This window comes from Oncorhynchus tshawytscha, linkage group LG01, assembly GCF_018296145.1.
Source record: "Oncorhynchus tshawytscha isolate Ot180627B linkage group LG01, Otsh_v2.0, whole genome shotgun sequence".
NCBI classification, from domain to species: Eukaryota; Metazoa; Chordata; class Actinopteri; order Salmoniformes; family Salmonidae; genus Oncorhynchus; species Oncorhynchus tshawytscha.
In genome coordinates this window covers 1,844,847-1,867,578 of record NC_056429.1, presented here as the reverse complement: position 1 = coordinate 1,867,578, position 22,732 = coordinate 1,844,847, and the positions used below count along the sequence as shown (strand labels likewise).

The 22,732-nt window shown below is 43.5% G+C and overlaps 1 protein-coding gene across 1 annotated transcript in view; it reads left to right on the top strand.

Annotated features, from left to right (window-relative positions):
* Positions 1-22,732, top strand: part of dennd4a (DENN/MADD domain containing 4A) — a 104,877-nt gene that overhangs the window by 37,374 nt on the left and 44,771 nt on the right. The window contains 3 exon segments of the mRNA XM_042327602.1: positions 827-972; positions 2,130-2,150; positions 17,372-17,511. Coding sequence (XP_042183536.1) covers positions 827-972; positions 2,130-2,150; positions 17,372-17,511 — 307 coding nt within the window.

The window sequence follows — 22,732 nt, the reverse complement described above, 5'->3', positions numbered from 1 at the left end:
GAGAATATCCAGCCACACTTGGAGTACAGTGGAAGTAGATTCCTACCTCTGCGTCGTCCTCCAAGAGTGACTGAACATCCCCCTCCCGTTGAAACAGTTAAGTCACATGTAGACAGACTGTTGTCGCTCTGCAGTCGACCACAGTTGAATTAACTCTGCAGCGGGTCCATCCTAACAATGAGGTCTGCAGTAGTGCCTGCAGAGTTTGACCTGATTTAGTGACTAATGATATATGGTGATTTAGTGTAATGGTGATTTAGTGACTAATGGTGATTTAGTGACTAATGATGTATGGTGATTTAGTGACTAATGATGTAATGTGACTAATGGTGATTAATGACTAATGGTGATTTGGTGACTAATGATGTATGGTGATTTAATGTAATGGTGATTTAGTGTAATGGTGATTTGGTGTAATGGTGATTTAGCGACTAATGGTGATTTAGTGTAATTATGATTTAGTGACTAATGATGTATGGTGATTCAGTGACTAATGGTGATTTAGTGTAATGGTGATTTAGTGACTAATGGTGATTTAGTGTAATTATGATTTAGTGACTAATGATGTATGGTGATTCAGTGACTAATGGTGATTTAGTGACTAATGATGATTTAGTGACTAATGATGTATGGTGATTTAGTGTAATGGTGATTTAGTGTCGTGTGGTTGTAGTATGGTTGTAGTATGGTTGTCGTGTGGTTGTCGTGTGGTTGTCGTGTGGTTGTTGTGTGGTTGTCGTGTGGTTGTCGTGTGGTTGTCGTGTGGTTGTCGTGTGGTTGTCATGTGGTTGTCATGTGGTTGTCATGTGGTTGTCATGCTCCTCAGGGTTCTTGAAGAGCCGGGATCGTTCCCACCAGAAGTTCTACTCCCAGATGATCAAAACCCAAATGTTTATCCGGTTCATCGAGGAATGTTCCTTCGTCAGCGATAAAGACGCCAGTCTGGCCTTCTTCGACGAGTGTGTGGATAAGGTAAGATGATAATGTCCTATAGTATTCTCAGTGTGTGGATAAGGTAAGATGATAATGTCCTATAGTATTCTCAGTGTGTTGATAAGGTAAGATGATAATGTCCTATAGTATTCTCAGTGTGTTGATAAGGTAAGATGATAATGTCCTATAGTATTCTCAGTGTGTGGATAAGGTAAGATGATAATGTCCTATAGTATTCTCAGTGTGTGGATAAGGTAAGATGATAATGTCCTATAGTATTCTCAGTGTGTGGATAAGGTAAGATGATAATGTCCTATAGTATTCTCAGTGTGTGGATAAGGTAAGATGATAATGTCCTATAGTATTCTCAGTGTGTGGATAAGGTAAGATGATAATGTCCTATAGTATTCTCAGTGTGTGGATAAGGTAAGATGATAATGTCCTATAGTATTCTCAGTGTGTGGATAAGGTAAGATGATAATGTCCTATAGTATTCTCAGTGTGTGGATAAGGTAAGATGATAATGTCCTATAGTATTCTCAGTGTGTTGATAAGGTAAGATGATAATGTCCTATAGTATTCTCAGTGTGTTGATAAGGTAAGATGATAATGTCCTATAGAATTCTCAGACTAACATTCTAGCCTGGCTTTCTTGAGTGTGTCAGTAAGGGAAGACTTGTTTGTCCGCTTGTCCCTTTAGGCTACAATTAGTACTAGTCCTTCTGTTCTCTGGTCAATCCTTCATCTCTTTCTTTCCTTCTCCCTCTGCCTGGTGCTTTTCCTCTACACTCTCCTGTCTACCTGTCTGTCTACCTGTCTGTCTACCTGTCTGTCTACCTGTCTGTCTACCTGCCTGGTGCTTTTCCTCTACACTCTCCTGTCTGTCTGCCTGTCTACCCACCTGTCTTAACTGGCTGTCTACCTGTCCACCTGCCTGTCTACCTGCCTGTCTACCTGCCTGTCTACCTGTCTGCCTGTCTGCCTGTCTGCCTGTCTACATGCCTGTCTACCCACCTGTCTACCCACCTGTCTACCTGCCTGTCTACCTGTCTGCCTGTCTACCCGCCTGTCTACCCGCCTGTCTTCCTGCCTGTCTACCCGCCTGTCTACCTGCCTGTCTACCCGCTGTCTTCCTGCCTGTCTTCCTGTCTGTCTACCTGCCTATCTACCTGTGATCTTGGGTCTTGCTTGGACAGATTTACAGCAATGGAAGCAAGGTAAGCTCTCAGACCATCTTCTTCTTCTTCTTTGTATATTCTTTACGTTTCAATGTTATATAGCTTAGAACCTCAGTTAGAACATTCTCCCCAAGCTTCTTCATGGGCTGTGACTCAGCTGCAGTGCTGGGTACAGTTGTAGGATGTGGTGTTAACCATAGAGAGAGAGAGAGAGACACGGTGGAGAACAGACGTTTGAGAAAGAGGAGAGAGACAGAGAACACATAAAGGAACAGACCAATTAGGATCAAATACTTGAATCAGTTTTAGAACCCATTGCCTTTTATGGTTGTGAGGTCTGGGGTCCGCTCACCAAACCAAGAATTCACAAAAATGTGACAAACACCAAATTTAAATAATATAAAATCAAACTTTATTTGTCACATGTGCCGAATACAGACCTAACCGTGAAATGCTCAAGAAAGAAAATAAAATATTTGATCTTTTTAAGAAAATATTTAACAAATAAACTAAAGTAAAAAATTACACAATAAAATAACAATAACCAAATCAAATCGAAGTTTATTTTGTCACGTCCAATACAACAGGTGTAGACCTCACAGTGAAATGCCGAATACAACAGGTGTAGACCTCACAGTGAAATGCTGAATACAACAGGTGTAGTAGACCTGACAGTGAAATACTGAATACAACAGGTGTAGACCTCACAGTGAAATGCTAAATACAACAGGTGTAGTAGACCTCACAGTGAAATGCTGAATACAACAGATGTAGACATTACAGATTTAATTTTGGATTGGAGATGCTTAATGTGAGTCTGGAAGGAGAGTTTACAGTCTAACCAGACACCCAGGTATTTGTAGTTGTCCACGTATTCTAAGTCAGAGCCGTCCAGAGTAGTGATGCTGGACGGGTGGGCAGGTGCGGGCAGTGATCGGTTGAATAGCATGCATTTAGTTTTACTTGCGTTTAAGAGCAGTTGGAGGCCACGGAAGGACAGTTGTCTGGCATTGAAGCTCATCTGGAGGTTAGTTAACACAGTGTGCAAGGAGGGGCCAGAAGTATACAGAATGGTGTCGTCTGCGTAGAGGTGTGGATCAGAGAATCACCAGCAGCAGGAGCAACATCATTGATGTATACAGGAAAGAGAGTCGGCCCGAGAATTGAACCCTGTGGCACACCCATAGAGACTGTCAGAGGACCGGACAACAGTCCCTCTGATTTGACACACTGAACTCTATCAGAGAAGTAGTTGGTAAACCAGACAAGGCAATCATTTGAGAAACCAAGGCTGTTGAGTCTGCCAATAAGAATGTTGTGATTGACAGAGTCAAAAGCCTTGGCCAGGTCAATGAATACGGCTGCACAGTAATGTCTCTTATCGATGGCGGTTATGATATTGTTTAGTACCTTGAGCGTGGCTGAGGTGCAACCATGACCAGCTCTGAAACCAGATTGCATAGCGGAGAAGGTATGGTGAGATTCGAAATGGTCGGTAATCTGTTTGTTAACTTGGCTTTCTAAGACCTTAGAAAAACAGGGTAGGATAGATATAGGTCTGTAGCAGTTTGGGTCTAGAGTGTCACCCACTTTGAAGAGGGGGATGACCGCGGCAGCTTTTCAATCTTTGGGAATCTCAGACGATACGAAAGAGAGGTTAAACAGGCTGGTAATAGGGGTTGCAACAATTTCGGCAGATATTTTTAGAAAGAGAGGGTCCAGATTGTCTAGCCCGGCTGATTTGTAGGGGTCCAGATTTTGCAGCTCTTTCAGAACATCAGCTATCTGGATTTGGGTAAAGGTGAAATGATGGGGGCTTTGGCGGGTTGCTGTGGAGGGTGCCGGGCAGTTGACCAGGGTAGGGGTAGTGAGGTGGAAAGCATGGCCAGCCGTAGAGAAGTGCTTATTGAAATTCTCAATTATAGTGGATTTATCAGTGGTGACAGTGTTTCCTATCTTCAGTGCAGTGGGCAGCTGGGAGGAGGTGCTCTTATTCTCCATGGACTTTACAGTGTCCCAGAACTTTTTTGAGTTAGTACTACAGGATGCAAATTTCTGTTTGAAAAAGCTTGCCTTGGCTTTTCTAACTGCCTGTGTATATTTGTTCCTAACTTCCCTGAAAAGTTGCATATCACGGGGCTATTCGATGCTAATGCAGAACGTTACAGGATGTTTTTGTGCTGGTCAAGGGCAGACAGGTCTGGAGTGAACCAAAGACTATATCTATTCCTAGTTCTACATTTTTTGAGAGGGGCATGCTTATTTAAGATGGTGAGGAAGGCACTTTTAAAGAATAGCCAGGCATCATCTTCTGACGGGATGAGGTCAATGTCATTCCAGGATACCCGGGCCAGGTCGATTAGAAAGGCCTGCTCACAGAAGTGTTTTAGGGAGCGTTTGACAGTGATGTGGGGTGGTCGTTTGATTACAGACCCATTACGGATGCAGGCAATGAGGCAGTGATCGCTGAGATCTTGATTGAAAACAGCAGAGGTGTATTTGGAGGGCGAGTTTTGTATGCATCTCTGTGTGTGGAGTAAATGTGGTCTAGAGTTTTTTTCCGTGTGGTTGCACATGTGACATGCTGGTAGAAAATAGGTGAAACGGATTTAAGTTTGCCAGCTTTAAAGTCACCGGCCACTAGGAGCGCAGCTTCTGAATGAGCATTTTCTTGTTTGCTTATGGCCTTATAGAGTTGGTTGAGAGGTCTTAGTGCCAGCATCGGTCTGTGATGGTAAATAGACGGCTGAGAATAATATAGATGGGAACTCTCTTGGTAGATAGTGTGGTCTACAGCTTAACATAAGGTACTCTACCTCAGGCGAGCAAATATCTCGAGACTTCTTTAATATTAGACATCCCGCACCAGCTGTTAATGACAAATAGACACACAACCCGCCCCTCGTCTTACCAGACGTAGCTTCTCTGTCCAGCCGGTACATGGACAAACCCGCCAGCTCTTAATTATCCGTGTCGTCGTTCAGCCACGACTTGGTGAAAGATGAGATTTGAGTTGGTAGTATAATCTTGATCGTATAAATCAACCTGATGTAAAGTTACTCCCTCATGAAGCCAATATAAATCAACCTGATGTAAAGTTACTCCCTCATGAAGCCAGGATAAATCAACCTGTAAAGTTACTCCCTCATGAAGCCAGTCTAAACAACCTGATGTAAAGTTACTCCCCCTTGAAGCCAGTATAAATCAACCTGATGTAAAGTTACTCCCTCATGAAGCCAGATAAATCAACATGATGTAAAGTTACTCCCTCATGAAGCCAGTATAAATCAACCTGATGTAAAGTTACTCCCTCATGAAGCCAGTCTAAATCAACATGATGTAAAGTTACTCCCTCATGAAGCCAGTATAAATCAACATGATGTAAAGTTACTCCCTCATGAAGCCAGTATAAATCAACCTGATGTAAAATTACTCCCTCATGAAGCCAGTCTAAATCAACATGATGTAAAGTTACTCCCTCATGAAGCCAGTCTAAATCAACATGATGTAAAGTTACTCCCTCATGAAGCCAGTATAAATCAACCTGATGTAAAATTACTCCCTCATGAAGCCAGGATAAATCAACCTGTAAAGTTACTCCCTCATGAAGCCAGTATAAATCTACCTGATGTAAAGTTACTCCCTCATGAAGCCAGGATAACTCAGTCCTGTATAGTTACTCCCTCATGAAGCCAGGATAAATCAACCTGATGTAACCAGTTACACCCTCATGAAGCCAGTCTAAATCAACCTGATGTAAAGTTACTCCCTCATGAAGCCAGTCTAAATCAACCTGTAAAGTTAATCCCTCATGAAGCCAGTATAAATCAACCTGATGTAAAGTTACTCCCTCATGAAGCCAGTCTAAATCAACATGATGTAAAGTTACTCCCCCATGAAGCCAGTATAAATCAACCTGATGTAAAGTTACTCCCTCATGAAGCCAGTATAAATCAACCTGATGTAAAGTTACTCCCTCATGAAGCCAGTCTAAATCAACATGATGTAAAGTTACTCCCTCATGAAGCCAGTCTAAATCAACCTGATGTAAAGTTACTCCCTCATGAAGCCAGTCTAAATCAACATGATGTAAAGTTACTCCCTCATGAAGCCAGTCTAAATCAACATGATGTAAAGTTACTCCCTCATGAAGCCAGTATAAATCAACCTGATGTAAAGTTACTCCCTCATGAAGCCAGTATAAATCAACCTGATGTAAAGTTACTCCCTCATGAAGCCAGTCTAAAGAGACTGGGTACCAGTCTCTTTAGCTAACCCACTCCCCGTCTACTGTATAGCCTGGGTACCAGTCTCTTTAGCTAACCCACTCCCTGTCTACTGTATAGCCTGGGTACCAGTCTCTTTAACTAATCCAATCCATGTCTACTGTATAGCCTGGGTACCAGTCTCTTTAGCTAATCCAGTCCAAAATAGTCTACTGTATAGCCTGGGTACCAGTCTCTTTAGCTAATCCACTCCCTGTCTACTGTATAGCCTGGGTACCAGTCTCTTTAGCTAACCCACTCCCTGTCTACTGTATAGCCTGGGTACCAGTCTCTTTAGCTAATCCACTGCCTGTACTTCATATCATTGTTATTTATTTTTATTGCACCTTTATTTAACCAGTTAGGTTAGTTGAGAACAAGTTCTCATTTACAACTGCGACCTGGCCAAGATAAAGCAAAGCAGTGTGACACATACAACACAGAGTTACACATGGGATAAACAAATATACAGTCAATAACACAGTAGAAAAATAAGTCTATATACAATGTGAGCAAATGAGGTGAGATAAGGGAGGTAAAGGCAAAAAAAAGGCCATGGTGGCAAAGTAAATACAATATAGCAAGTAAAACACTGGAATGGTAGTTTTGCAATGGAAGAATGTGCAAAGTAGAGACAGAAATAATGGCACATCAATAATCATCGGCCAGGTTGCAGAAAACATAAATACAGTACAATACAATACAACACAATATAGTACAATATAGTAAAGTACAGTACAATACAGTAAAGTACAGTGCAATACAGTACAATACAATACTTTACAAAACAGTACAATACTTTACAATACTTTACAATACAGTACAATGCAGTACAATACAGTAAAGTACAGTACAATATAGTACAATACAATACAGTACAGTACAATACAGTACAATACAATACAGTACAGTACAATACAGTAAAATACAGTAAATACAGTGCAGTACAATACAGTAAAGTGAAGTACAATACAGTGCAATACAGTACAATACAGTACAATATAATATAGTACAATATAATACAGTACAATACAATACAGTACAGTACAATATAGTAAAGCACAGTACAATACAGTACAATATAATACAGTACAATATAATACAGTACAGTACAATACAGTAAATTACAGGACAATACCGTGAAGTACAGTGCAATACAGTAAAGTACAGTACAATGCAGTACAATACAGTAAAGTGCAGTACAATACAGTGCAATACAGTAAAATGCAGAACAAAATAGTACAGTACAATATAGTACAGTACAATATAGTACAGTACAATACAGTACAATACAATACAGTACAATACAATATAGTACAATATAGTACAATACAAAACAGTACAATACAGCACAATATAATACAGTACAATACAGTACAATACAGTACAATACAGTAAAGTACAGTATAATACAGTACAATACAGTACAATACAGTACAATACAGTACAATACAGTAAAATACAGTACAATACAGTACAATACAATATAGTACAGTACAATATAGTACAATATAATACAGTACAATACAGTACAATACAATATAGTACAATATAATACAGTACAATACAGTACAATACAGTAAAGTACAGTACAATACAGTAAATTACAGTACAATACAGTGAAGTACAGTACAATACAGTAAAGTACAGTACAATGCAGTACAATACAGTAAAGTGCAGTACAATACAGTGCAATACAGTACAATACAGTACAATATAGTACAATACAATATAGTACAGTACAATATAGTACAATACAATATAGTTCAGTACAATACAGTACAATATAATAAACAATACAGTACAATACAATATAGTACAATATAATACAGTACAATACAGTACAATATAATACAGTACAATACAGTACAATATACAATACAGTACAATACAATATAGTACAGTACAATATAGTACAATACAATATAGTACAGTACAATGCAGTACAATATAATGCAGTACAATACAGTACAATACAGTATAAAACAGTACAATACAATATACTACAGTACAATACAATATAGTACAATATAATACAGTACAATACAGTAAAGTACAGTACAATACAGTAAATTACAGTACAATACAGTACAATACAGTACAATAAAATATAGTACAATATAGTACAATATAATACAGTACAATACAGTACAGTACAATACAGTACAATACAGTACAAAACAGTACAATACAGTACAATACAGTACAATACAGTACAATACAGTATAATACAGTACAATACAATATAGTACAATATAATACAGTACAATACAATACAGTACAATATAGTACAATACAGTACAATACAGTAAAGTGCAGTACAATACAATAAGTACAGTACAATACAGTAAATACAGTACAACACAGTGTAATACAGTACAATATAATACAGTACAATACAATATATGACAATACAATACAGTACAGTACAATACAGTACAATATAATACAGTACAATATATGTACAATACAATACAGTACAGTACAATACAGTACAATATAATACAGTACAATACAATATATCACAATATAGTACAATATAATACAATATAGTACAATATAATACAGTACAATATAATACAGTACAATACAGTACAATACAGTAAATTACAGTACAATACAGTAAATTACAGTACAATACAGTAAAGTTCAGTACAATACAGTACAATTACAGTACAATACAGTACAATACAGTACAATACAGTACAATACAGTAAATACAGTACAATATAATACAGTACAATACAGTGCAATACAGTACAATACAGTACAATATAGTACAATACAATATAGCACAGTAGAATATAGTACAATACAATATAGTTCAGTACAATACAGTACAATATAGTACAGTACAATATAGTACAATACAATACAGTACAATATAGTACAATATAGTACAATACAATATAGTACAGTACAATATAGTACAATACAATATAGTACAGTACAATATAATGCAGTACAATACAGTACAATATAATACAGTACAATACAGTACAATACAATATATTACAATATAGTACAATTTAATACAGTACAATTTAATACAGTACAATACAGTACAATACCGTAAAGTACAGTACAATATAATACAGTACAATACAGTACAATATAATACAGTACAATACAGTACAATATAATACAGTACAATATAGTACAATACAGTACAATACAATATAATACAATACAATATAATACAGTACAATATAGTACAATATAATACAGTACAATACAATACAGTAAAGTACAGTACAATACAGTAAATTGCAGTACAATACAGGGAAGTAGAGTACAATACAGTAAAGTACAGTACAATGCAGTACAATACAGTACAATATATGACAATACAATATAGTACAGTACAATACAGTACAATACAATACAATACAATACAGTACAATACAGTACAATACAATATATTACAATATAGTACAATTTAATACAGTACAATACAGTACAATTTAATACAGTACAATACAGTACAATACCGTAAAGTACAGTACAATACAGTACAATATAATACAGTACAATACAGTACAATATAGTACAGTACAATATAGTACAATACAATATAGTACAGTACAATATAGTACAATACAATATAGTACAGTACAATGCAGTACAATATAATGCAGTACAATACAGTATAAAACAGTACAATACAGTACAATACAGTACAATACAGTATAATACAGTACAATACAGTACAATACAGTACAATACAATACAATACAGTACAATACAGTACAATACAATACAATACAGTACAGTACAATATAGTACAATACAATACAGTACAGTACAATACAGTACAATATAGTACAATATAATACAGTACAGTACAATACAGTACAGTACAATACAATACAGTAAAGTACAGTACAATACAGTAAATTACAGTACAATACAGTGAAGTACAGTACGATGCAGTATAATACAGTAAAGTGCAGTACAATACAGTGCAATATAATGCAGTACAATACAGTACAATACAATATAGTAACATATAGTACAATATAATACAGTACAATACAATATAGTACAATATAATACAGTACATTATGGTACAGTACAATACAGTACAATACAATATAGTACAATACAGTGCCCTGTAGAATGAAATACTTTGCTTTATTCTCTCTACTCTCTCTGATGACTCATATACTTTCTGTCAGCTAGAGGAAGTTGGACCGAACAAGACTAGTTTGTTAGTTTCCAGCCAGACCCACTGCTCGATTTGTGTGTGTGTGTTAGTGTGTGTGTGTGTTAGTGTGTGTGTGTGTGTGTGTGTGTGTGTGTGTGTGTGTGTGTGTGTGTGTGTGTGCATGTGTGTGCGTGTGTTCTGAATAGCCTCATAGAGCAACATGAGATTATAGAATTATGTTCAGGTCAGTGGAGGCTGGATTCATGTAGACTAGGAGAGGGGAGGGGAGTGAGTGAGGAGGGGTTGACTTGACGTATCCTTGGCATGGCAGAAGGGAGGGGTATGGAGAGGTGAAGGGGGGAGAGAAGGGAAGGGGAAGGAGAGGAGAGGAGGGAGAGAAGGGAGGGGTAAGGACTATGATGCATGGCAGTTCAGATTATTGGTGTAAGTAGAGGGGGAGGAGGGGGTGGGAGAAGGGAGGAGAGGAGGGAGAGAAGGGAGGGTAAGGAGAGGTGAGGGGGGAGGAGAGGAGGGAGAGAAGGGAGGGTAAGGAGAGGTGGAGGGGGAGGAGAGGAGGGAGAGAAGGGGGTAAGGAGAGGTGAGGGGGGGAGAGAGGAGGGAGAGAAAGGAGGGTAAGGAGAGGTGGAGGGGGAGGAGAGGAGGGAGAGAAGGGAGAGGTGAAGGGGGAGGAGAGGAGGGAGAGAAGGGGGTAAGGAGAGGGGGAGGAGAGGAGGGAGAGAAGGGGGGGTAAGGAGAGGTGAAGGGGATGAGAGGAGAGAGAGAAGGGAGGGTAAGGAGAGGTGGAGGGGGAGGAGAGGAGGGAGAGAAGATGGGGTAAGGAGAGGTGGAGGGGAGGGAGAGAAAGGGGGGTAAGGAGGGAGGGGTGAAGGGGAGGAGAGAGAGAAGGAGGAGTAAGGAGAGGTGGAGGGGAGGGAGAGAAGGGGGGTAGGGAGGGGTGAAGGGAGAGGAGAGAAAAGGGGGTAAGGAGGGAGGGGTGAAGGGGGGGGAGAGGAGAGAGAGAAGGGGGTAAGGAGGGAGGGGTGAAGGGGGAGGAGAGGAGAGAGAGAAGGAGGGTAAGGAGAGGTGGAGGGGAGGGAGAGAAGGGGTGAAGGGGGAGGGAGAGGAGAGAGAGAAGGGGGTAAGGAGGGAGGGGTGAAGGGGGAGAGAGGAGAGGAGAGGAGAGAGAGAGGAGAGAGAGAGAGAGAAGGGGGGTAAGGAGGGAGGGGTGAAGGGGGAGGAGAGAAGAGAGAGAAGGGGGTAAGGAGAGGTGGAGGGGAGGGAGAGAAGGGGTGAAGGGGGAGGAGAGGAGAGAGAGGGGGGGTAAGGAGGGAGGGGTGAAGGGGGAGGAGAGGAGAGAGAGAAGGGGGGGTAAGGAGCGGTGGAGGGGAGGGAGAGAAGGGGGGTAGGGAGGGGTGAAGGGGGAGGAGAGGAGAGGAGAGAGAGAAGGGGGGTAAGGAGGGAGGGGTGAAGGGGGAGGAGAGGAGAGAGAGAGAGAGGGGGGTAGGGAGAGGTGGAGGGGAGGGAGAGAAGGGGGGGTAGGGGTGAAGGGGGAGGAGAGGAGAGAGAGAAGGGGGTGAGGAGAGGTGGAGGGGAGGGGAGAGAGAGAAGGGGAGGTAAGGAGGGAATGGTGAAGGGGGAGGAGAGGAGATAGAGAAGGGGGTAAGGAGGGAGGGGTGAAGGGGTGAAGGGGGGGAGAGGAGAGAGAGAAGGAGGGGTAAGGACTATGATGCTGTTATGACCCTGATAGACATTATTAATGCTTGTTTGTCTGGATTAACTCTTAGGATGTGATCTGTACTATTTAATTTAACCTTTATTTAACTAGGCAAGTCAGTTTAAGAACAAATTCTTATTTTCAATGACAGCCTAGGAACAGTGCCTGTTCAGGGACAGAACGACAGTTTCAGCTCAGGGGTTTGAACACTCTAACCACTAGGCTACCTGCCTCCTCTACACTCTAACCACTAGTCTACCTGCCTCCTCTACACTCTAACCACTAGACTACCTGCCACCTCTACACTCTAACCACTAGGCTACCTGCCACCTCTACACTCTAACCACTAGTCTACCTGCCTCCTCTACACTCTAACCACTAGACTACCTGCCACCTCTACACTCTAACCACTAGGCTACCTGCCACCTCTACACTCTAACCACTAGACTACCTGCCACCCCTACACTCTAACCACTAGACTACCTGCCACCTCTACACTCTAACCACTAGTCTACCTGCCACCTCTACACTCTAACCACTAGGCTACCTGCCACCTCCACACTCTAACCACTAGGCTACCTGCCACCTCTACACTCTAACCACTTGGCTACCTGCCACCTCTACACTCTAACCACTAGGCTACCTGCCACCTCTACACTCTAACCACTAGGCTACCTGCCACCTCCACACTCTAACCACTAGGCTACCTGCCACCTCTACACGCTAACCACTAGGCTACCTGCCACCTCTACACTCTAACCACTAGGCTACCTGCCACCTCTACACTCTAACCACTAGGCTACCTGCCACCTCTACACTCTAACCACTAGGCTACCTGCCACCTCTACACTCTAACCACTAGGCTACCTGCCACCTCTACACTCTAACCACTAGGCTACCTGCCACCTCTACACTCTAACCACTAGTCTACCTGCCACCTCTACACTCTAACCACTAGGCTACCTGCCACCTCTACACTCTAACCACTAGGCTACCTGCCACCTCTACACTCTAACCACTAGGCTACCTGCCACCTCTACACTCTAACCACTAGGCTACCTGCCACCTCTACCCTCTAACCACTAGGCTACCTGCCACCTCTACACTCTAACCACTAGGCTACCTGCCACCTCTACACTCTAACCACTAGGCTACCTGCCACCTCTACACTCTAACCACTAGGCTACCCTGCCACCTCTACACTCTAACCACTAGGCTACCTGCCACCTCTACACTCTAACCACTAGGCTACCTGCCACCTCTACACTCTAACCACTAGGCTACCCTGCCGCCCCAATAGGATATTAACCCTCCACTCTGGAATCTGTGGTCTCCTCTCTGTGAATCTGTGCCAAGGCAGCAGCTACTCTTCCTGGGGTTTATTAATGGATCCCCATTAGTTCCTGCCAAGGCAGCAGCTACTCTTCCTGGGGTTTATTATGGATCCCCATTAGTTCCTGCCAAGGCAGCAGCTACTCTTCCTGGGGTTTATTAAGGATCCCCATTAGTTCCTGCCAAGGCAGCAGCTACTCTTCCTGGGGTTTATTAATGGATCCCCATTAGTTCCTGCCAAGGCAGCAGCTACTCTTCCTGGGGTTTATTAATGGATCCCCATTAGTTCCTGCCAAGGCAGCAGCTTCTCTTCCTGGGGTTTATTATGGATCCCCATTAGTTCCTGCCAAGGCAGCAGCTACTCATCCTGGGGTTTATCATGGATCCCTATTAGTTCCTGCCAAGGCAGCAGCTACTCTTCCTGGGGTTTATTATGGATCCCCATTAGTTCCTGCCAAGGCAGCAGCTACTCATCCTGGGGTTTATTATGGATCCCCATTAGTTCCTGCCAAGGCAGCAGCTACTCTTCCTGGGTTCCAGCAACATAAGACAGTTACTTATAGTTTAAAATACTACATGACATAGATAGACCTACCTTGTTGATAGTGCTGTTAAGAAGGTAGAAACTAGGGCCTGTAGGACCTGCCTTGTTGATAGTGTTGTTAAGAAGGTAGAAACGAGGGCCTGTAGGACCTGCCTTGTTGATAGTGTTGGTAAGAAGGTAGAAACTAGGGCCTGTAGGACCTGCCTTGTTGATAGTGCTGTTAAGAAGGTAGAAACTAGGGCCTGTAGGACCTGCCTTGTTGATAGTGTTGTTAAGAAGGTAGAGCAGCGCTTTATTATGGACAGACTTCTCCCCATCTTAGCTACTGTTGTATCAATATGTTTTGACCATGACAGTTTACAATCCAGGGTTACTCCAAGCAGTTTAGTCTCCTCAACTGCATAAAGATGGAGGAATTCAGTTATGATGTTGGAGCCACAGAGTTTTTAAACTACGACGTGCGGCATGCTTCAATGTTCCTGTAAATTAGCACAAATGTACCTTTTGTCGTTCCTTCAAATTGCCTCCGTCTTGGAGCTAGAACTGGGATCATGTATACTAGAGCACAAACAGAGTCACGGAGAGAAGTGAGCAGTAAGGCCAGATCAGTAAACCAGGTTAGTAAACAAGGTTCGTAAACAAGGTTAGTAAACAAGGTTAGTAAACCAGGTTAGTAAACAAGGTTAGTAAACAAGGTTAGTAAACAAGGCGTTTGTGGTAAGTACATGGGGGTCGCTGTTGATCCCCCCCGAGCTCTGATCTGGAATCACTGGTCCGGAATCACTGGTCCGGAATCACTGATCTGGAATCACTGATCTGGAATCACTGGTCTGGAATCACTGGTCTGGAATCACTGGTCCGGAATCACTGGTCCGGAATCACTGGTCCGGAATCACTGGTCCGGAATCACTGGTCCGGAATCACTGGTCCGGAAACACTGGTCCGGAATCACTGGTCCGGAATCACTGGTCCGGAATCACTGGTCTGGAATCACTGGTCTCTTCTCTGTCTGACATAATTTCAATGATTTCCTGGTCCTGTCTGGCAACAGATGACAGATCACTGATCATAGATGGCATTAGCCCCTGTACCTGTCTGGCAGCAGATGACAGATCACTGATCATAGATGGCATTAGCCCCTGTACCTGTCTGGCAGCAGATGACAGATCACTGATCATAGATGGCATTAGTCCCTGTACCTGTCTGGCAGCAGATGACAGATCACTGATCATAGATGGCATTAGTCCCTGTACCTGTCTGGCAGCAGATGACAGATCACTGATCATAGATGGCATTAGCCCCTGTACCTGTCTGGCAGCAGATGACAGATCACTGATCATAGATGGCATTAGCCCCTGTACCTGTCTGGCAGCAGATGACAGATCACTGATCATAGATGGCATTAGCCCCTGTACCTGTCTGGCAGCAGATGACAGATCACTGATCATAGATGGCATTAGTCCCTGTACCTGTCTGGCAGCAGATGACAGATCACTGATCATAGATGGCATTAGTCCCTGTACCTGTCTGGCAGCAGATGACAGATCACTGATCATAGATGGCATTAGTCCCTGTACCTGTCTGGCAGCAGATGACAGATCACTGATCATAGATGGCATTAGCCCCTGTACCTGTCTGGCAGCAGATGACAGATCACTGATCATAGATGGCATTAGTCCCTGTACCTGTCTGGCAGCAGATGACAGATCACTGATCATAGATGGCATTAGTCCCTGTACCTGTCTGGCAGCAGATGACAGATCACTGATCATAGATGGCATTAGTCCCTGTACCTGTCTGGCAGCAGATGACAGATCACTGATCATAGATGGCATTAGCCCCTGTACCTGTCTGGCAGCAGATGACAGATCACTGATCATAGATGGCATTAGCCCCTGTACCTGTCTGGCAGCAGATGACAGATCATTGATCATAGATGGCATTAGTCCCTGTACCTGTCTGGCAGCAGATGACAGATCACTGATCATAGATGGCATTAGTCCCTGTACCTGTCTGGCAGCAGATGACAGATCACTGATCATAGATGGCATTAGTCCCTGTACACGCTTTCTAGTCGCTGCCATGCAAAGGCACTTTCACTCTCATGTACAGAAATAATGCCTTTTTTGTAACTTGGCTGTTGTATGGATTCATTGTATCTGTGTCTGTAGCCTTCTTGTGTCTTTCAATTGTGAACTGTGTTGTGGACAGACAGAATAGAGGACAGAACTGTGTTGTAGACAGACAGAATAGTGGACTGTGTTGTAGACAGACAGAATAGAGGACAGAACTGTGTTGTGGACTGTGTTGTGGACAGACAGAATAGAGGACAGAACTGTGTTGTGGACAGACAGACTAGTGGACTGTGTTGTGGACAGACAGAATAGAGGACAGAACTGTGTTGTGGACAGACAGACTAGTGGACTGTGTTGTGGATGGACAGAATAGAGGACAGAACTGTGTTGTAGACAGACAGAATAGTGGACTGTGTTGTAGACAGACAGAATAGAGGACAGAACTGTGTTGTGGACAGACAGACTAGTGGACTGTGTTGTGGACAGACAGAATAGAGGACAGAACTGTGTTGTGGACAGACAGAATAGAGGACAGAACTGTGTTGTGGACAGACAGACTAGTGGACTGTGTTGTGGACAGACAGAATAGAGGACAGAACTGTGTTGTGGACTGTGTTGTGGACAGACAGAATAGAGGACAGAACTGTGTTGTGGACAGACAGACTAGTGGACTGTGTTGTGGACAGACAGACTAGAGGACAGAACTGTGTTGTAGACAGACAGAATAGAGGACAGAACTGTGTTGTGGACAGACAGAGTAGTGGACTGTGTTGTGGACAGACAGACTAGAGGACAGAACTGTGTTGTGGACAGACATAATAGAGGACAGAACTGTGTTGTAGACAGACAGACTAGAGGACAGAACTGTGTTGTGGACAGACAGAATAGAGGACAGAACTGTGTTGTGGACAGACAGAATAGAGGACAGAACTGTGTTGTGGACAGACAGAATAGAGGACAGAACTGTGTTGTGGACAGACAGAATAGAGGACAGAACTGTGTTGTGGACAGACAGAATAGAGGACAGAACTGTGTTGTGGACAGACAGAATAGTGGACTGTGTTGTGGACAGACAGACTAGAGGACAGAACTGTGTTGTAGACAGACAGAATAGAGGACAGAACTGTGTTGTGGATGGACAGAATGTAGGACAAATCAATCAGGAAGGTGTGTTCCCTTTCAGATTCAGATGGACAGTGATGGACCAGAAGACACCAGGTTGATAGAGCTGGACGAGTCCCATCGCAGTGAACACACAGTCTACATCAACCCTCCTGATCTAAGACTGTTGGCTCAGGGAGAGGAGCACCCACTCTGCTATAGGTACTGTACACACACACACACACACACACACACACACACACACACACACACACACACACACACACACACACACACACACACACACACACACACACACACACACACACACACACTGTCTCTATCTCTCTCTCTATCTCTGTCTCTATCTCTGTCTCTATCTCTGTCTCTATCTCTGTCTCTATCTCTCTCTCTCTCTCTCCCAATTCAATTTCAATTTAAAGGCTTTATTGGCATGGGAAACGTGTTAACATTGCCAAAGCAAGTGATGTAGATAATGATAATAAACAAAAGTGAAATAAACTATAAAAAATGAACAGTGTTAGGTTCTAATTTTTCAGAGTAAATAACTCAGACACTAGAGAAGCTTAACCAAGTTAAACCTCCCCAAAGGGTCATTACAGCTGTATTTCAGACAAAAACACATTCCTACCATCACAAGTAATGGTAGGAATGTATATACCCCACTTTATACACCCCTCCTTCTCTCCCATCCTGACATCTTATGGTTCCACAGGAAGAGGGTAACAGGATACTAAACCCTTATTACCTGACCTCCTGACCTCAACCCCTCCTTTTCTCCAATCCTGACATCTTATGGTTCCACAGGAAGAGGGTAAGAGGATACTAAATCCTTATTACTTGACCTCCTGACCTCTACCCCTCCTTCACCTAATCCCACAGATGTCCATCTTCTTCCCCTATAGCAATCCTTTGATCTCCTCTCGTCCATCCAAAACCATCTGTCTACAGAGAACCATTTAGTTCTGACATAAACCCCTCTGTCACTCCTTTATATACACAATGCTTCTGATCTATCATTTATTTAATATTTCTCAATGTTCAAAGGTTAGCCTGAATCCAACAACATTAAATATTACACGTACAGAAATTCCAAAATAATAAAGACATTTTAAATGTCACATTATGTCTATATATACAGTGTTGTAACGATGTTCAAATAGTTACAAGTACAAAATGGAAAATAAATAAACATAAATATGGGTTGTATTTACAATGGTGTTTGTTCTTCACTGGTTGCCCTTTTCTCGTGGCAACAGGTCACACATCTTGGTGCTGTGATGGCACACTGTGGTATTTCACCCAGTAGATATGGGAGTTTTCGAATTCTTTGTGGATCTGTGTAATCTGAGGGAAATATGTCTCTCTAATATGGTCATACGTTGGACAGGAGGTTAGGAAGTGCAGCTCAGTTTCTACCTCATTTTGTGGGCAGTGTGCACATAGCCTGTCTTCTCTTGAGAGCCAGGTCTGTCTACGGCGGCCTTTCTCAATAGCAAGGCTATGCTCACTGAGTCTGGACATAGTCAAAGCTTTCCTTAATTTTGGGTCAGTCACAGTGGTCAGGTATTCTGCCACTGTGTACTCTCTGTTTAGGGCCAGATAACATTCTAGTTTGCTCAGTTTTTTGTTAATTCTTTCCAATGTGTCAAGTTATTATCTTTTTGTTTTCTCATGATTTGGTTGGGTCTAATTGTGTTGCTGTCCTGGGGCTCTGTGGGGTCTGTTTGTGTTTGTGAACAGAGCCCCAGGACCAGCTTGCTTAGGGGACTCTTCTCCAGGTTCATCTCTCTGTAGATGATGGCTTTGTTATGGAAGGTTTGGGAATCGCTTCCTTTTAGGTGGTTGTAGAATTTAACAGCTCTTTTCTGGAGTTTAATAATTAGCGGGTATCGGTCTAATTCTGCTCTGCGTGCATTATTTAGTGTTTTACGTTGTATACGGGGGATATTTTTGCAGAATTCTGCAGTCTCAATCAGTGGGATGCTGCTGGCTTACTTCTAAAGTGTAAAAACATGACATACCCGTGTACAGGGTTTGGTAACTCTTGAGGTTCCAACGAATTAGGTAAATCTGATTTTAATTTTCATACAACTCACTGATGGAACAATTTGCAGAACTCTTTACAATTAGATGTTCTAGTGCCTCTCAGGCAGCTTAGGGTGTAGCTAAACCCAGTAGCTGAGGCCTGTAACTGTTTTTAACAATGGTTGTGTTTTTGTTTTAATTGGGTTTTTGTTTTACATTGTATTGGTTGTTGTATTGTTGGGATCAGGGCAGCCTTGGGAATGAGAACCTGGTCTCAATGGGTTTTCCTGGGAATGAGAACCTGGTCTCAATGGGTTCCCCTGGGAATGAGAACCTGGTCTCAATGGGTTCCCCTGGGAATGAGAGCCTGGTCTCAATGGGTTTTCCTGGTCTCAATGGGTTTTCCCTGGGAATGAGAACCTGGTCTCAATGGGTTTTCCTGGGAATGAGAGCCTGGTCTCAATGGGTTCCCCCGGGAATGAGAACCTGGTCTCAATGGGTTCCCCTGGGAATGAGAACCTGGTCTCAATGGGTTCTCCTGGGAATGAGAACCTGGTCTCAATGGGTTCCCCTGGGAATGACAACCTGGTCTCAATGGGTTCCCCTGGGAATGAGAACCTGGTCTCAATGGGTTCCCCTGGGAATGAGAACCTGGTCTCAATGGGTTCCCCTGGGAATGAGAACCTGGTCTCAATGGGTTCCCCTGGGAATGAGAGCCTGGTCTCAATGGGTTCCCCTGGGAATGAGAACCTGGTCTCAATGGGTTCCCCTGGGAATGAGAACCTGGTCTCAATGGGTTCCCCTGGGAATGAGAGCCTGGTCTCAATGGGTTCCCCTGGGAATGACAACCTGGTCTCAATGGGTTTTCCCTGGGAATGACAACCTGGTCTCAATGGGATTTCCTGGGAATGAGAGCCTGGTCTCAATGGGTTCCCCCGGGAATGAGAACCTGGTCTCAATGGGTTCCCCTGGGAATGAGAACCTGGTCTCAATGGGTTCTCCTGGGAATGAGAACCTGGTCTCAATGGGTTCCCCTGGGAATGAGAACCTGGTCTCAATAGGTTTTCCCTGGGAATGAGAACCTGGTCTCAATGGGTTTTCCTGGGAATGACAACCTGGTCTCAATGGGTTCCCCTGGGAATGAGAACCAGGTCTCAATGGGTTATCCTGGGAATGAGAACCTGGTCTCAATGGGTTCCCCTGGGAATGAGAACCTGGTCTCAATGGGTTCCCCTGGGAATGAGAACCTGGTCTCAATGGGTTCCCCTGGGAATGACAACCTGGTCTCAATAGGTTTTCCCTGGGAATGAGACCCTGGTCTCAATGGGTTTTCCTGGGAATGAGAACCTGCTGAGGTATTACAGGGCTACAACTAAATTGTGAAACGTCTGATGGTAACTGAGGAGAGGTATGAAAAATAGTGTTGTGTTGAACAGTACCCTGTCCAGCTACTGACAGTCTTGTGTTAACCCTGTCCAGCTACTGACCATGTTGTGTTAACCCTTTCCAGCTACTGACCGTGTTGTGTTAACCCTGTCCAGCTACTGACCGTGTTGTGTTAACCCTGTCCAGCTACTGACCGTGTTGTGTTAACCCTGTCCAGCTACTGACCGTGTTGTGTTAACCCTGTCCAGCTACTGACCGTGTTGTGTTAACCCTGTCCAGCTACGTTGTATTTACCCTGTCCAGCTACTGACCGTGTTGTGTTAACCCTGTCCAGCTACTAACCGTGTTGTTAACCCTGTCCAGCTACTGACCGTGTTGTGTTAACCCTGTCCAGCTACGTTGTGTTAACCCTGTCCAGCTACATTGTGTTAACCCTGTCCAGCTACTGACAGTGTTGTGTTAACCCTGTCCAGCTACTGACCGTGTTGTGTTAACCCTGTCCAGCTACTGACCGTGTTGTGTTAACCCTGTCCAGCTACTGACCGTGTTGTGGTAACCCTGTCCAGCTACTGACCGTGTTGTGTTAACCCTGTCCAGCTACTGACCGTGTTGTGTTAACCCTGTCCAGCTACTGACCGTGTTGTGGTAACCCTGTCCAGTTACTGACTGTGTTGTGTTAACCCTGTCCAGCTACTGACCGTGTTGTGTTAACCCTGTCCAGCTACTGACCGTGTTGTGGTAACCCTGTCCAGCTACTGACCGTGTTGTGTTAACCCTGTCCAGCTACTGACAGTGTTGTGTTAACCCTGTCCAGCTACTGACAGTGTTGTGTTAACCCTGTCCAGCTACTGACAGTGTTGTGTTAACCCTGTCCAGCTACTGACTGTGTTGTGTTAACCCTGTCCAGCTACTGACCGTGTTGTGTTAACCCTGTCCAGCTACTGACCGTGTTGTGTTAACCCTGTCCAGCTACTGACCGTGTTGTGTTAACCCTGTCCAGTTACTGACCGTGTTGTGGTAACCCTGTCCAGCTACTGACCGTGTTGTGTTAACCCTGTCCAGCTACTGACCGTGTTGTGTTAACCCTGTCCAGCTACTGACCGTGTTGTGTTAACCCTGTCCAGCTACTGACAGTGTTGTGGTAACCCTGTCCAGCTACTGACCGTGTTGTGGTAACCCTGTCCAGCTACTGACCGTGTTGTGGTAACCCTGTCCAGCTACTGACCGTGTTGTGGTAACCCTGTCCAGCTACTGACCGTGTTGTGGTAACCCTGTCCAGCTACTTTGTGTTAACCCTGTCCAGCTACTGACCATGTTGTGTTAACCCTGTCCAACTACTGACAGTGTTGTGTTAACCCTGTCCAGCTACGTTGTGTTAACCCTGTCCAGCTACTGACCGTGTTTTGTTAACCCTGTCCAGCTACTAACCGTGTTGTGTTAACCCTGTCCAGCTACTGACCGTGTTGTGTTAACCCTGTCCAGCTACTGACAGTGTTGTGGTAACCCTGTCCAGCTACTGACCGTGTTGTGGTAACCCTGTCCAGCTACTGACCGTGTTGTGTTAACCCTGTCCAGCTACTGACCGTGTTGTGTTAACCCTGTCCAGCTACTGACCGTGTTGTGTTAACCCTGTCCAGCTACTGACCGTGTTGTGTTAACGCTGTCCAGCTACTGACCGTGTTGTGTTAACCCTGTCCAGCTACTTTGTGTTAACCCTGTCCAGCTACTGACCATGTTGTGTTAACCCTGTCCAACTACTGACAGTGTTGTGTTAACCCTGTCCAGCTACGTTGTGTTAACCCTGTCCAGCTACTGACCGTGTTGTGTTAACCCTGTCCAGCTACTGACCGTGTTTTGTTAACCCTGTCCAGCTACAGACCGTGTTGTGTTAACCCTGTCCAGCTACTAACCGTGTTGTGTTAACCCTGTCCAGCTACTGACCGTGTTGTGTTAACCCTGTCCAGCTACTGACCGTGTTGTGTTAACCCTGTCCAGCTACTGACCGTGT